Raw genomic sequence first — 14953 nt, forward strand, 5'->3', positions numbered from 1 at the left:
TCTATCAGTTAATATATATATATTTTTTTTTTTGGACACGTTTTTTTGAGTTTCCTTGCAGATTTTGCACAGTGTTTTGCATCATGCAACTATTTTGTTCAAATTTTGTTCAATTGTTGGCAGCAAATCGAAATAGGCTATATTTTGTTTAAGTTTTTATGCTGCAAAAGACAGTAGGCCTAATGTGAAAAAATCAAAAGAAATAACAGATTGTTGTTGTAATGTTTACATAAACAGGAAATAAAGCTCTCAAAAATATATTTCCTTGTCATCCATATAAGAGCCAGAATGATTTTGGAATGATTACCTGATCAAAATGTGGCAATAAGCTTATAAATTTCAGCAAAGCCAACAAAAAATAAAGGCATAATTCTAACACAAAAAGCATTAACATTTCAGCATCTAAATAGACACGCCTTGTTTGGGCATGAGCTCATTGAGTAAATAGACAAAAAAAAAATTATATTAAAAAATTATGAATTAACCGATAGGTTAATCGATTATTAGCGTTGGTTAATCGAAAGTGAAATTAACCGAAAATTGACATCCCTACTCCATGGCATCGGTTTCAGTTGGACCACTTCGGATGTCGCTTGTTCTGGTCTTCATTCAAAGGACACTTAGGAAATCCAGAATCCCAAAATCTGATAGTGTTGCGTATAGATGATCAAATATCCTATTAGTTTGAGAAGGTGCACCAGAACGTCACGTGGTGTTGCTTGCCGCTCTTGTAGCGTCTGCAATGTTAGTTTGGTAATTAACATAGCGGACGCTACCGCTACGTTAGTTACATACCAACCAGTCTTAATCATCAGTTCCACAGGTCTGTGCGTCCACATGTAACCATTTGTATTTCGTCGTCTGCGTTGTGTTTTGTTAAGGAATGGACCGACACTCTTCAGCTTCAGTTGTGTGGATTTTATTGCCTGTCAACACACATGGATTCTCATTGGTCGGACATACAGCAGTGATCGGCACAGCAGACACGGCTCGTGGCAAGAATCATCTCTTTCTGGCCATAATAAATGTACAACAAAATATAAACAATATGAACAATTATGTACCTGTCAACACACATGGATTCTCATTGGTCGGACATACAGCAGTGATCGGCACAGCAGACACGGCTCTACAGAAAAACCAGGAAGCGTTAGCTTAGCGTACAAGCTAATGAAGCTAGTGATAGCCACCACGTTAACAAGATATAACCCACAGCACATTCAGGTAAGTACAATGCGATCGCTACATACTGTCATACAATCCAACATAATACCATGATAGCTGTATCATTAGATTACATAGTTTTAACCCGTTTAACGTAATGCCTGTGTCTCATGCGACCTACCGTGGCAAGAATCATCTCTTTCTGGCGCTTAGGTGACGTAGCGGCCAGATTTAAATGCCAGGCAGGGACATGCCCACAACCCAATGAGTTAAAGTGGTAGAACCCTATAAATGACTGGTCAGTGCTCTGGCAAGTGGAACTAACTAAAATAACCAAACTAACTCCGTTACACTCCCCCCTGCTGAATTCCACTTGCTCACAAAGATTCCCAGAAAATACAAATTAAAGAAACAAACAAATACTGACCAGCTAGTAAACATGACAGGTACTCAGCATAGGCACATCAGAGAGAGAGTGAGAGAGAGAAGGGAGAAAAAAAAAATCACATACATACAATATACAGAAAACCAATGGAGGAAGTAGACTCTGTGTAGTCACACGAAACCCAGTCAGGAGACTATTCTCTGCGAGAATTAGAGGAGAAGGAGGCCGGCCAAACCCCCTCAACCATCTCAGGTAAACATGCCTGTTACATGTCTAATGCACAATGTGATTACACAAACCCTCCATCAATAATCAACACCCGGGGACCCAATCATCAGACAACCATCCCCCATGTACACCATATGTGAGCCCAAACCCACCATACAGGAGCATAAAATAAACATTCTCCACCTTATGAAAAATAAATAAAAACATACGACCCATTATACACATAATGGCACAACACACAAGAAAGTGCTTTTCTTCCTCTCTCCACATTCTCCAATAAAACAAAACATTCAAAACCAACATTCTCAACAGAGAAACGATTTACATTTTTTTTTCTTTTTTTTTCTTTCTTTTCTGCAATCAGTTCACATTCATTCTTTGTTCCATCATTTCAATAAGCCTAGACACAGGTTTAAACAACCTCCCCGTTCTAGCCTGGACACTTTGTGACCGTGCCAGTGATCGTGTCAGTGATCGTGTCACTGGTGGGACGGGAACAACAGTACTGGGCAGTGTGGGAACATGTTCACTCGGCCCGGCGGCATCAGCCAGGGCAGTGCCAGTTTTGACACTCTGATTGGACTCCACTTCATCTGACTCGGACACCAGCTGATCGGGTTCCTGAGAGTGAAGTCCCACTGAAGCAGGTGAAGGGAGTGGATCACTCTGACCATCAGGGAGATCAGAACCATCAGTTTGTGAATCAACCAGAGATGGGATGGAATGTGGTGCATCTCGGGCATCTCGAGACAGGCTTTCAACCTCCACACTCGAGTCACTAGACCCCTCTGGCAGCTGGGAGACCCAGGCTCTGGTCCTATAGTCAGCAGCATCCGTTGACGCATCGTCATCCATCGTCACAACGTCCTGCTCCGTGTTTGGATTATTTGAAGCAGAGGAGGCCGACAGGTCCAATCCTTCTTCAGAAGCATTGCCGGGGAGTGGCAGAAAGTTGACCGGTGTTATCAGGTTGCGGTGGACCGTTTTAACAACACCAGTGGTGCTGTTCTGGATTTTGAAGGTCTGGCTGTCGGCATTCACCTCAGTGACCACGTAAGTCGCATCCTCCCAACGGTCAGCGACCTTACGCTTGCCACGTTCCCCTTTGTTGGCCAACAACACGCGATCTCCGACTTCAACTGGAGCTCCACGGACCTTACGATTATACAGTTCAGTATGCCTCCTCAACTGTTTTGATGCTGAAGCTTGTGCAATTCCCATCGCTTCCTTCAGACTCCTTCGTAAAAGTTGAACGTACTCGTCATATCTCTCAACTTCAGGGGTGTCCAGAACAGTGCTGAAAGCCAGGTCAATGGGCAGCCTCGGTATCCTCCCGAACATCAAGAGAAACGGTGCATACCCTGTGGTCTCGTGGATGGTGCAGTTATAGGCAAACGTGAGGGATTTCAGTGCCTGAGGCCATCTGTGCTTTGCTCTGGGGGGCAGGGCCCGAATCATGTTGCCCAGTGTCCTGTTCATTCTTTCACATGAGCCATTGCCCATCGGATGATATGGGGTCGTATGGGACTTTTGAACCCCGGCAACACTCAAGAGCTCAGCAATGAGGGCACTCTCGAAATTGGCCCCCTGATCAGAGTGAATGCGCCTCGGAAAGCCATAGACACAGAAATAGTTATGCCATAGTTGGTGGGCCACAGCTTTAGCAGACTGGTTCGGACACAAAAAGGCATTTGCCATTTTCGTGAAATGGTCTGTAACAACGAGCACGTCCATTGACCTGTTCTTAGGATCCTCAGCACACCAGAAGTCTATGCACACAAGCTCCAGAGGCTCTGTTGTTATGATGTTCTCAAGTGGGGCTCTAGCTTCTGGCTCGGGGGTCTTGCTCAGCACACACCGCCTGCAGCATTTCACATGCTCTCTTACATCCTTCTCCAGGCCTGCCCAGTAGAACCGTTGCCTAGCAAGGTGTAAGGTTCGTTGCTGGCCCTGGTGACCTGCTTCGTTGTGGACGCCTCCCAGCACTACTGCCTTCAGAGAAGCCGGAACAACGTACAGGTGAGTCTTTTTCTTTGTTACAGGGCTCCTTGCCACACGATACAGCACGCCCGCCTTCATAGTCAGCTTATCCCAGCTCTTCAGCAGACGGATGACATCAACTGTCTCGTGAGCTCGCTCTCTCCTTGACGGCCGTCGCCCCCTTTCCACAAAGAAGATCACTCTGCTCAGCACCGTGTCGGCTCTCTGCTTCTCCATCAGTTGGTCATGAGACAGCGCTTCAGTTCCATCCTCTTCCATCGGCATCACAGCTTGAGGTAGCTGTGGCAACAGCAGCGCATGGGGCGGCACTGCCCTTTCCTGTGACTTGTGTGAACGGAGAACCGCTGCCACTTCCTGACTTGACAAAGCCCCGGGGGTGACAACAGCAGCGCACTGGCAGGTGACAGAAGGCCCAACGCCAGATCTCCCCTCAAGCGGGTGGGTAGACCACCGAAACACATCCTGCACCTTATCCGTGCCAACAGCATCAGCTTCAGCCACCAGCGTCTCATATGGCTCTCTGGTCAAGCGGTGGAGCGTGCTCGGATGAATGAAGGGCTGCCTGCTCAGAGCATCTGCGACGATGTTTTTGGGGCCCGGGATGTACTTAATATCAAACTGGTAGGGTGCCAGCTTGGCAACCCACCTCTGTTCACACGCATCCAGCTTAGCTTTGGTCAGGATATACGTCAACGGATTGTTATCCGTCCATACCGTGAACAGGTGCCCCCTCAGCCAATGATGGAACTTTTCACAGACGGCCCATCTCATGGCGAAAAACTCCAGCCGGTGTGCAGGGTATCTCGACTGTGCATATGAGAGTGACTTACTAGCGAAGGCGATCGGTCTTGCTACCGTGCCCCCCTCAGGCACTTGCGACAAGACAGCGCCGAGGCCATTACTGGAGGCATCCACTGAGAGGAGAAACGGCCCATCAAAATTTGGGTGGGCCAACACAACCTGATCCAGCAAAGCTTTCTTCAGCAGCAGGAAGGCTTGTCTGCACTCCTCTGTCCAGTCAGCAGCTGTCAGTGTGCGCTGGGGCAAGCGACGCCTTTTCCCCTTCTTACGAGGAGCTTTGTGGCCAGTTGTGAGACCAAATAGCGGCTTGGCTATTGATGAACAGCCCTCAATGAACTGCTGGTAGAACACCACCATTCCCAGAAACGACCTTATCTTCTCTTGAGACGGGACATCTGTACCATCTTCCATAAGATCCGCCTCAGATAGGGCCGTGATGGCCCGTACCTTTTCGGGATCTGTAGCGATGCCATCTGCACTCACTATATGGCCAAGGAATCTCACGGACCTCTGCAAGAAATGGCATTTCTTTGGTGCCAATTTCAGATTATGGGACTGCAGACGCTCGAATACCACTCCCAGCCGTTCCAATGCCATTTCCTCAGTAGGAGCAAACACCAAGACGTCGTCCAGATAGCAAAGAAGACTGAGGAAATTTTGGTCACCAAAGATATTTAGCATCATCCGCATGAAGGTCGCGGGGCTGTTGCACAGACCTTGTGGCAAGCGATTATACTCATACAGCCCGAATGGCGATGTAAAGGCTGTGTATTTCTTGTCATCTTCATGAACCTCAACGTTGTAGTATCCCGACGTGAGGTCCATGGTCGAGAAGAAAGCGTTGCCACCCAAAGCTGCAAGGGCGTCGGCCTGATGAGGGAGCGGGTGAGCGTCTTTGATGGTTCGGGCATTTATCCAACGGAAGTCGGTACAGAGTCTCAGGTCTCCCGACTTTTTCCAAACGAGGACCAAGGGCGATGCGAAGTCGCTGCTGGACTTCCGTATGATCTCTCTGTCTTCCATCTCATTCAGTGCTTGTCTGAGTTTCTCATACTGGGTGGGTGCGATGCGTCGGTATGGTAACCGAAAGGGCTTCTCATCACTGAGTTTTATCCTGTGAACACAGCCTGTAGCTTTTCCACAATCCAGCTTGTGTCTGGAGAAGATTGACTGGTACTTGGCTATCAGCTTGACGAGTTCCTCTTTGCATGCTGGAGACACATCACAGGAACCAAGATCAATGTCAGCCAACCCCAGGCCCCGCAATATTGAGCTTGGGCTGCCCTGAGGAGGCCCACTGAATGCTGTGCCCTCATTCTGACAATCTGGGAGACTTGAATCCTCAGATGTGAGATGGGATTCCCTCCCATTGTCTGATGCCACATCGCCCGACCTTTGCACTTGTTGCTGGGAAACAAGCTGTGTGTCATGTGGGTCGGGGCTGTCAAAGTCTTCCAACTCCATGCAGGGATAGACGTCAGCAAGCTTGGCATTCCTCTTCAGTGTCACAGGCTTATCTGAAGGATTCATCACTTTAAGTGGCAGCCAGCCATCACTACGGAGCAACGCCACGGTCCGCCCGACCCACACTGACTTGGGACGTGACCGAGCAGTAGTGGGCTCAATAATGACAGCACTGCCCATTGAGATGTTGTCGACGCTCTGAAGCCGGCCCCAGACTAGGTGTTCACTCAGAGGCTCGAGCGTCACAGCTTTCTTTATCCTCGCAGTTCCCACCTTGTCAGGGACATCACTGCCTCTCCACAGCTCCACATTAGCCAACAAGCTCAGTAGCTGATGCTGCTCCGCTTCACTGCCCTCAGATGCAGGCTTCTGGCTCAAAACATCTCTTGAGACTTTCAAACGTCGAATCAGGTATTTCAGAAGGTTACTTCCTACTATGAGGTCATCATTTTGTGTCGCAACCACCAGCGTTGGAACGATCACTGGGCAGCCGAACAGCTCCATTTTTAGATCACACACTCCTAAGGGCTTGGTCTTTGACCCGCCGCATCCGATCAACACCACATCCGTAGGTGTCAGAGAAGGGCTCTCCAGCACTCCTTCCTGCGACAGCCGCTTCAGAACTTCAGAGCTCAGGCTACACGCCATTGAGCCACTATCCAGCATAGCGTCCACTTCCACTTTGTCTCCAATCAGTACTTTAGCATGGAACAGTCCATCATATGGAGCGACCTTTTGAGTGTTCTGCAATATGACTTTACTCTCCACTTTTAGTTCCTCACACACACTTTTATAAACAGACTCCAAATCATCTTCTGTTGTACTTGGGGGATTCACTACTGGCTCAACACTTGCCCCCCCAAAATGTTGGCCTATCAGTTTCCCACACGCTGAGTGGTGGAGTCACTAGAAGCTACTAGCGGTGGCATTGAAGCTTTTGGACAGTCAGTACGTGTGTGGCCAGAAGCATAACAGAGGAAGCAGAGGTGGTTTGCTCGGCAATGAAAGCGAGTATTATGCCCCGTGTCCCCACACACCTCACATGGCTGCGGGGGTTGGATTCGGTTTCTGGGGCTCCACTGTGGCCGGCGTTCCGGTCTGCCATACTGCTGAGGTCCCTGCTCCAGGAGACGTTCCAACATGTTGACAAGTCGGTCAAGAGACTCAGCGGAGCCCTGTGATGGCTGGCCTAACGCTGGGCTTGTGTTGGGCCTCTGCTGGGCTTGTGAATCATTAGTGGGCTTACCAGCAGGCACTGAGAAAGGGACAGCCAGGCTGACGTCTTGTCGCAGCACGGTGACTGTAGTGGCAGTCTTAGGCTGTGATGAGTGCCTCTTATCTCGTCTTTGCTCTACCAGTTTCTCGTGAACATCAGCAGCAGTCCACTGCTGTAGGGGCTTGCACCTGAATATCAGGGAGAGTTCAGAGTCAGGGCAATGTCTAATAAACATGGTAGTGAGTTCACGTGACGGATCATCCAGTGTCTTATTCTGTCTCTTCATACAGTCCTCAGTCACTTCCATCGCTCTGTTCAGTCTGAGCCAGTACTCAAAAGGGTCTTCAGTGGGGAATGGCCTGGTTGCATAGAAATCAGCCAGAGGCATCATGGAGGAAATGGTGTCACTAAAATGTTGTTTTAATATATCAAAAATGGGACCCGGGCCTTCAGACAGAACAAGAAATGGGTTACTGCGTATGGCGACACGAACCACCTCCCTCGCTTTCCCCATGAGTCTGTTCAGGACTTCTTCGGCTTGCTCCGTCAGTGGTACTGCCCGTTTTCTGAGATATGTTATAATGACTGACTCCCATTCATGTACCGTGTAGGCATCTGAGCCATCCCCCTTGAAACATGCTGGCTCCTTGACGTCAGACTTCACCACTAGGTTCACAAGAGAGGTATCACCCCCCCGCGATCTGTATGTGCCACTCGCAACATGTGAACCCTCCCCGCTGTTAAGCTTTGAGTCAATGCAGGCGGCGATACTCTCCCCAATTGACATTCCAATTTGTTTAGCTATGTCTGCGATCATATGTACAGAGGCATTGCCCTCGTTTGCATTGCATGAATCAAACCCAACAGCGCCAACTGGTGGCGGTGCAATGATATCATTATCATTATCTGGCATTTCAACATAACCTGGCACAGGAGTAGATGTGCTGAAAAATGGAAACATTGTTGTACCCCGACCAACAGGTGTTATAGGAGCGTACCTTAATGCTCCTCTCCCCCTCCCAACACCAGTTCCATACTCCATATTACCAACAGGTAGATTAAGCACAATAAAAAAAAATAAACTTCTTTCACACAGTCTCCAAAACCCACTTAAAATGAATTAAATTTGAAAAAGTACAGCTGCCCATAAAAAGAAACACCCAGACAATTCAGTCAGATCAGACCACCTCTGGTCAGAATAACATTAGAATTAAATTTGTCAAACAAATAAAATAAACTGGCTCAACCAACCATGTAAAACGTAGCTCAGTTAAATCCTTGTTGCAGCATCATTGTAAACACAGTGACAAAATCGAATTTAGCTTCCACATAAATAAAACTATCGCCCCCTCTGCTGGCGAAAAATGACACTGCGCCTAATAATACCTGCGCCTGCGCAAATGACTGTTTGCAAACCACGGTGTTTTTCTCCAGGTCCAGGCAGGAGAAGGTGTCTTCCCCCGACATGGAGAGAAGCCTGGAGGACGGTCACGGCACCATTGTAACCATTTGTATTTCGTCGTCTGCGTTGTGTTTTGTTAAGGAATGGACCGACACTCTTCAGCTTCAGTTGTGTGGATTTTATTGCCTGTCAACACACATGGATTCTCATTGGTCGGACATACAGCAGTGATCGGCACAGCAGACACGGCTCGTGGCAAGAATCATCTCTTTCTGGCCATAATAAATGTACAACAAAATATAAACAATATGAACAATTATGTACCTGTCAACACACATGGATTCTCATTGGTCGGACATACAGCAGTGATCGGCACAGCAGACACGGCTCTACAGAAAAACCAGGAAGCGTTAGCTTAGCGTACAAGCTAATGAAGCTAGTGATAGCCACCACGTTAACAAGATATAACCCACAGCACATTCAGGTAAGTACAATGCGATCGCTACATACTGTCATACAATCCAACATAATACCATGATAGCTGTATCATTAGATTACATAGTTTTAACCCGTTTAACGTAATGCCTGTGTCTCATGCGACCTACCGTGGCAAGAATCATCTCTTTCTGGCGCTTAGGTGACGTAGCGGCCAGATTTAAATGCCAGGCAGGGACATGCCCACAACCCAATGAGTTAAAGTGGTAGAACCCTATAAATGACTGGTCAGTGCTCTGGCAAGTGGAACTAACTAAAATAACCAAACTAACTCCGTTACACACACACAACCAGCTGTCCTCAAGAAACATAGCTTCACAGGTCTGTGTCCACACACGACCAGCTGTCCTCAAGAAACATAGCTTCACAGGTCTGTGCGTCCACACACGACCAGCTGTCCTCGAGAAACATAGCTTCACAGGTCTGTGCGTCCACACACGACCAGCTGTCCTCAAGAAACATAGCTTCACAGGTCTGTGTGTCCACACACGACCAACTGTCCTCAAGAAACATAGCTTCACAGGTCTGTGTGTCCACACACGACCAGCTGTCCTCAAGAAACAGTAGCTTCACTTCAGCTACCAGACTGCTTTTGATCCATGCAGTTCATCTGTCAGCGTCCTCAATCAGTATCATCAACATCAGCTGCTCTTCCTTCATCTTAGGATGATGTCATTTCATGGACAAGAGAAACTTTTGACCCAAATATGTCAGTACAATACTTTCGGTACACCTCCAGTACTACAATAATATAAGCAAAATCCCAATAAGTACTAAGAATAAGAAAGAAAGAAAGAAAGATGGATTTCTAACAATTAAGAAAGTTATCTAACTACTGTCATGATTGTAATGTTCCGCAGGGCGCAGCATATAAACCATTCTGGCCATTATAATGTCCCAACACAGTCTCACAAAGAATTGTGACATAGTAACGTGGGTCCACAGCCCAGACGTTCTACTTTCACCAAAACACATTTAAAATTGTTCAAAAATAAAGTTTGTTTGGCCACTAGAGGGCGGGGCCGAGGCGGGGATGAGGCGAGGATGATGCTCCCACAACTCTCTACTGGGGCAACTCTGTGGTCACGGGCGGCTCAGTAACCAGGAAATAGCTGTGGACTGAGGCAGAAACTGATGTTCACATTCAACTATTTTAGAGCCATTGTTGTGAAACTAGAAGGCTTTGTGCTGTGGGTCAACATTTGTATTCCATAATTATTTGTGAGATCATGTTGAATCTTCATGCTGCACTCTTTAGATCAGTGCAGGCTTTCAGTCTCTGCAAGATGGATGTAATTTTGTGTGCAGATTTTAGTATGAAGGTTTAATATGTATATTATTCTGTTCCAGCTGAGTCCAGATGAGGCAGAATGCTCAGCGAGTCAGAGGGTAGAGGAGGAGGTGGATGGTGTGGAGGAAGAGCCGAGGAGGAGCTCAGAGGCTTTTCTAAACACCACACTGCTCCTCCTGAGGAGAATGAAGCAGGAGGAGCTGGCTGAGGAGCTGCAGAGGAGTAAGAGTCTTTAACAGCTTTAATGTCATGGAGAGAGAGGGGAGGTGGTGGACAATGGGTGATTCATGTCTGTTAGAGTTTTGCTTAGTTTTCAAGACAATGATGCCACCTATAAGTGAAAGAATTGACAAAACAATATAGGAACAAATCATTTGGGGCGCCTCATCTAATTCATTTGAATCAGGTGCACAAACTGTAGCTGGAAGATGCTGTCAAGCCACAGTTCTCAACCGCAACAAAGAAAGAACATATAACGTAACAAGAAACAAATTATTAGAGAGAGAGAAGAACATTATATTTTGAGTTTTGCTCATTTTGATCTCATTTGACTTGTTAAGACCTCTTTAATTTATTCTGAATGTATTTGAGTCATCATCGGTTTGGAACATGCCAAATACATTCCAACAAGAACACAAGATAAAGAAACTGAGTTTAGTCCTCCTTCATGTTGGAACTTTACGGTTTATAGTGGCTATAGTTTAAAATGATAGAAGCCATGAGCATGTCCAAACTCTGCTGAAAATCTAAACATTGGCCTAACAAGATCTATTCATTACAACCTTTAAAGGTCACTGATGTTCTTTGTTCTTTCAGAAACTCAACATCAACATCAACATCCACAACAAAAACACAAATCCAGTCTGAAGGAGAAGTTTCAGTGTTTGTTTGAGGGCATTGCTAAAGCAGGAAACCCAACACTTCTGAATCAGATGTACACAGAGCATTACCTCACAGAGGGAGGTAGTGGAGAGGTCAATGATGAACATGAGATCAGACAGATTGAAGCAGCGTCCAGGAAACCAGTGAGACCAGAAACAACCATCAGATGTGAAGACATCTTTAAACCCTTACCTGGAAGAGACGAACCAACCAGAACATTGATGACAAAGGGAGTCGCTGGGATTGGGAAAACAGTGTTAACACAGAAGTTCACTCTGGACTGGGCTGAGGACAAAACCAACCAGGACATACAATTCCTATTTTTGTTCACTTTCCGAGAGCTGAATCTGCTGAAAGATAAAGAGTTCAGCTTGGTGGAACTTCTTCATCGCTTCTTTCCTGAAACCAAAGAAGCAGGAATCTGCCAGTTTGACGAGTTCCAGGTTGTGTTCATCTTTGATGGTCTGGATGAGTGTCGACTTCCTCTAGACTTCCAGAACAACAAGGTTGTGACTGATGTTACAGAGTCTACCTCAGTGGATGTGTTGCTGACAAACCTCATCAAGGGGAATCTGCTTCCCCTTGCTCGCATCTGGGTAACCACACGACCTGCAGCAGCCAATCAGATCCCTGGAAAGTTTGTTGACATGGTGACAGAGGTGAGAGGCTTCACTGACCCACAGAAGGAAGAGTACTTCAGGAAGAGATTCACAGATGAGCAGCAGGCCAAAAGAATAATCAAACACATCAAGACGTCACGGACCCTTCACATCATGTGCCACATCCCAATCTTCTGCTGGATCTCTGCTACAGTTCTGGAGGATCTGTTGAAAACCAGTGAGGGAAAAGACCTGCCCAAGACCCTGACTGAGATGTACATCCACTTCCTGCTGGTTCAGTGCAAACAGCAGAACATCAAGTATCATGGGAGAGCTGAGACAGATCCACACTGGACTACAGAGACCAGGGAGATGATTCTCTCTCTCGGAAAACTAGCTTTTGAGCAGCTGGAGAAGGGCAACCTGATTTTCTATGAAGCCGACCTGAAAGAGTGCGCCATTGATATCACAGCAGCCTCAGTGTACTCAGGAGTCTTCACACAGATCTTTAAAGAGGAGTGTGTGCTGTACCAGCAGGAGAAGGTCTTCTGTTTTGTCCATCTGAGCATTCAGGAGTTTCTCGCTGCTGTCTACATGTTCTACTGTCACACAAACGGGGATGAGGGGGTACTGGAGACATTCCTGAAAGAAGAAGAAGAAGAAGAGGAAGAAGGCGAAGGAGAAGAAGAAGATAGTGAACAATCCCTGGATGAAGAAGAAGAAGAAGAAGAGGAAGAAAAAGAAGAAGAAGATGGTGAACAATCCCTGGATGTCTTTCTGAGGAGAGCCATGGTCAAATCCATGAAGAGTAAAAATGGCCACCTGGACCTCTTTGTCCGCTTCCTTCATGGCCTCTCACTGGAGTCCAGCCAGAAACTCTTACGAGGCCTGCTGGGTCAGACAGAGAGCAGGCCTGAAAACATCCAGAGAGCCATCAGTAACCTGAAGAAGATGAACAGTGATGTTAAGAAAGACGCACATTACTTAACCTCTCCTGAAAGAAGCATCAACATCTTCCACTGTTTGATTGAGATGAATGACCAGTCAGTACACCAGGAGATCCAAAAGTTCCTGAAGTCAGAGAACAGATCAGAGAATAAACTCTCTGAGATCCACTGCTCAGCTCTGGCCTACGTGCTGCAGATGTCAGAGGAGGTTCTGGATGTGTTTGACCTGGAGGCCTACAACACATCAACATTGGGGCGACAGAGACTGATCCCAGCTGTGAGGAACTGCAGGAAGGCTCGGTTAGTACTCCGTTAGTAACAGTATAGAACAGTGTAGACAAGCAGTTTTTAAAGTGTGAGGCACGCCTCCCCTGACGTGATGCTGAAAAAATGTAAGAAAATGCACAGCCTCCACCAGACATGTCCGTCCAGTCACAAAAGTAGCGTAGGTGGTTGTCTGCAGAGAGCCTGCGCGAACACCCTCTGATGACGGAATTTACGTCACGCAGACCGTGGCTTCATCCGGGGGCACAGCGCCCGCAGTCTGACTGCCTCTGTGAGGTGAGCTCAGGGTGTCAGAGGAGAAACCAGAAAGAAGGAAAACTAATTTTTTTTTAAATGCGTGTTTCACCAATCCGAATGCTGCAGTTCTTTGTATGTACATCAAACACATATATGGTCATATTTTTGTATCTGTTAAGGAGCTATTTCAGACTAATTTGACAAGATTTATGGGGCTGGGGAACTGTCTGTCCACGCTGGCCAGCCTGGCTGCAGACACAGTCCATAGAGGCAGAACATACAGAGAACTCAACATTTACTTGATACACTGCACGGGACGGGTATCCTGCTAGTTATAATAAAGATGTTAAAGATGATTAAAAAAACAATTAAAAGTCCTTCAGAGTGGATAAAGATGTATAAAATGTTTAAAAGAGGATATTTGAAAAAGCAGGATAAAGATGTTTACAACATTTTTGGAACTCGTTATGCCCGAGTGGAGCATAGAACAATAATACTAGGTAATAATGGCAATAATAAATGTTGAGAGAGAGAGAGAGAGAGAGAGTGTGTGTGTGTGTGTGTAGGACGGGGGGGGGGGGGGGGGGGGGGGGGGAAGATTGGGGGGTGTTGGTCTATATGTTCTCTGAGGGGAGGCGCAGTCTCCCACACTTTAAAAACCCCTGGTGTAGACTAGAGTGACCTTCATACCTGACACCATCAGAGTTACAATATTTCATACCAATGATTAAGATTCAAGATTCAAAAACGTTATTGTCTGTCACAACGCAACAGACATTTTTCCTTCCACCAGACTCAGGTGCATGTTACAAAACACATTAAAAACACACAGACACATATCATTTTCTTTTTTCAAATATACATACTGCAGCATGCTCTGGGACGCGTCATCAGTGATGTTAACTGGGGTCGTGAGGTGTTTCGGGTCTGTCAACATCATACACCCTCGCCCAGTAGACCCAGCCGAGGCCGATTACGACCCCGACCCGCTTTCCAGAAGCAGCCGCTCACGGATCAGCCTTCCTACTCTGTCTGCAACGTTGCCGGCGGAAGGGTTGATCACGCCCAATCCGCTGCAATAGAGCTAGTGCTACACCGCAGTATTGAAAGACCCTTCGGTGCATGGAGGTCTAAGGCCCTGTGGGGTGATTCCAGGCCGGGCACCTCCTTCATCTCACCAGAACCTCCCGTGGAAGAAGTCAATCCTACCATGCCGTATCATGGGCAGGGAGGATGCCTCAAGGAGGCCTGTGCGCTGCATGTCATTCGCCTGCGCCAAGCACCTCGCTCTAGCCTGAAGGACACCAGGCCGCGCCGATGTTTGTGCAGATTTTCAGGAGGCTGATCCGTAGCGTTTTGTGGATTTCTCCCTCACGAGAGAGCCAGGCTGGGGTGCTAAAACCCATCCCGTACCGGATGCCGTCTCTCCGACCGTCAACTGTCTCTCCAGCTTGTCACCAAACTATACTTGGTTGTCACCTAGTCTATTCCTAAGTGTCACTGGCCAGCGGGAGCCAGGATTTTAGTTTCAAATATACATACTGCAGCATAAAAAC

At 47.1% G+C, this 14953-nt stretch overlaps 1 protein-coding gene across 1 annotated transcript in view; it reads left to right on the forward strand.

The window, feature by feature from the left end:
• The window catches only part of LOC310791530 (NLR family CARD domain-containing protein 3-like), a gene marked incomplete at its 3' end in the record, with an annotated part of 336543 nt that overhangs the window by 309423 nt on the left and 12167 nt on the right, over nucleotides 1-14953 (forward strand). Inside the window, exons 10-12 of the mRNA XM_083653204.1 lie at nucleotides 2212-2291; nucleotides 8694-8760; nucleotides 11308-13175. Coding sequence (XP_083509330.1) covers nucleotides 2212-2291; nucleotides 8694-8760; nucleotides 11308-13175 — 2015 coding nt within the window. The remainder of the gene's footprint in view (nucleotides 1-2211; nucleotides 2292-8693; nucleotides 8761-11307; nucleotides 13176-14953) is intronic.

Source organism: Poromitra crassiceps (genome assembly GCF_964638095.1).
Source record: "Poromitra crassiceps genome assembly, chromosome: 16".
Taxonomy (NCBI): Eukaryota; Metazoa; Chordata; class Actinopteri; order Beryciformes; family Melamphaidae; genus Poromitra; species Poromitra crassiceps.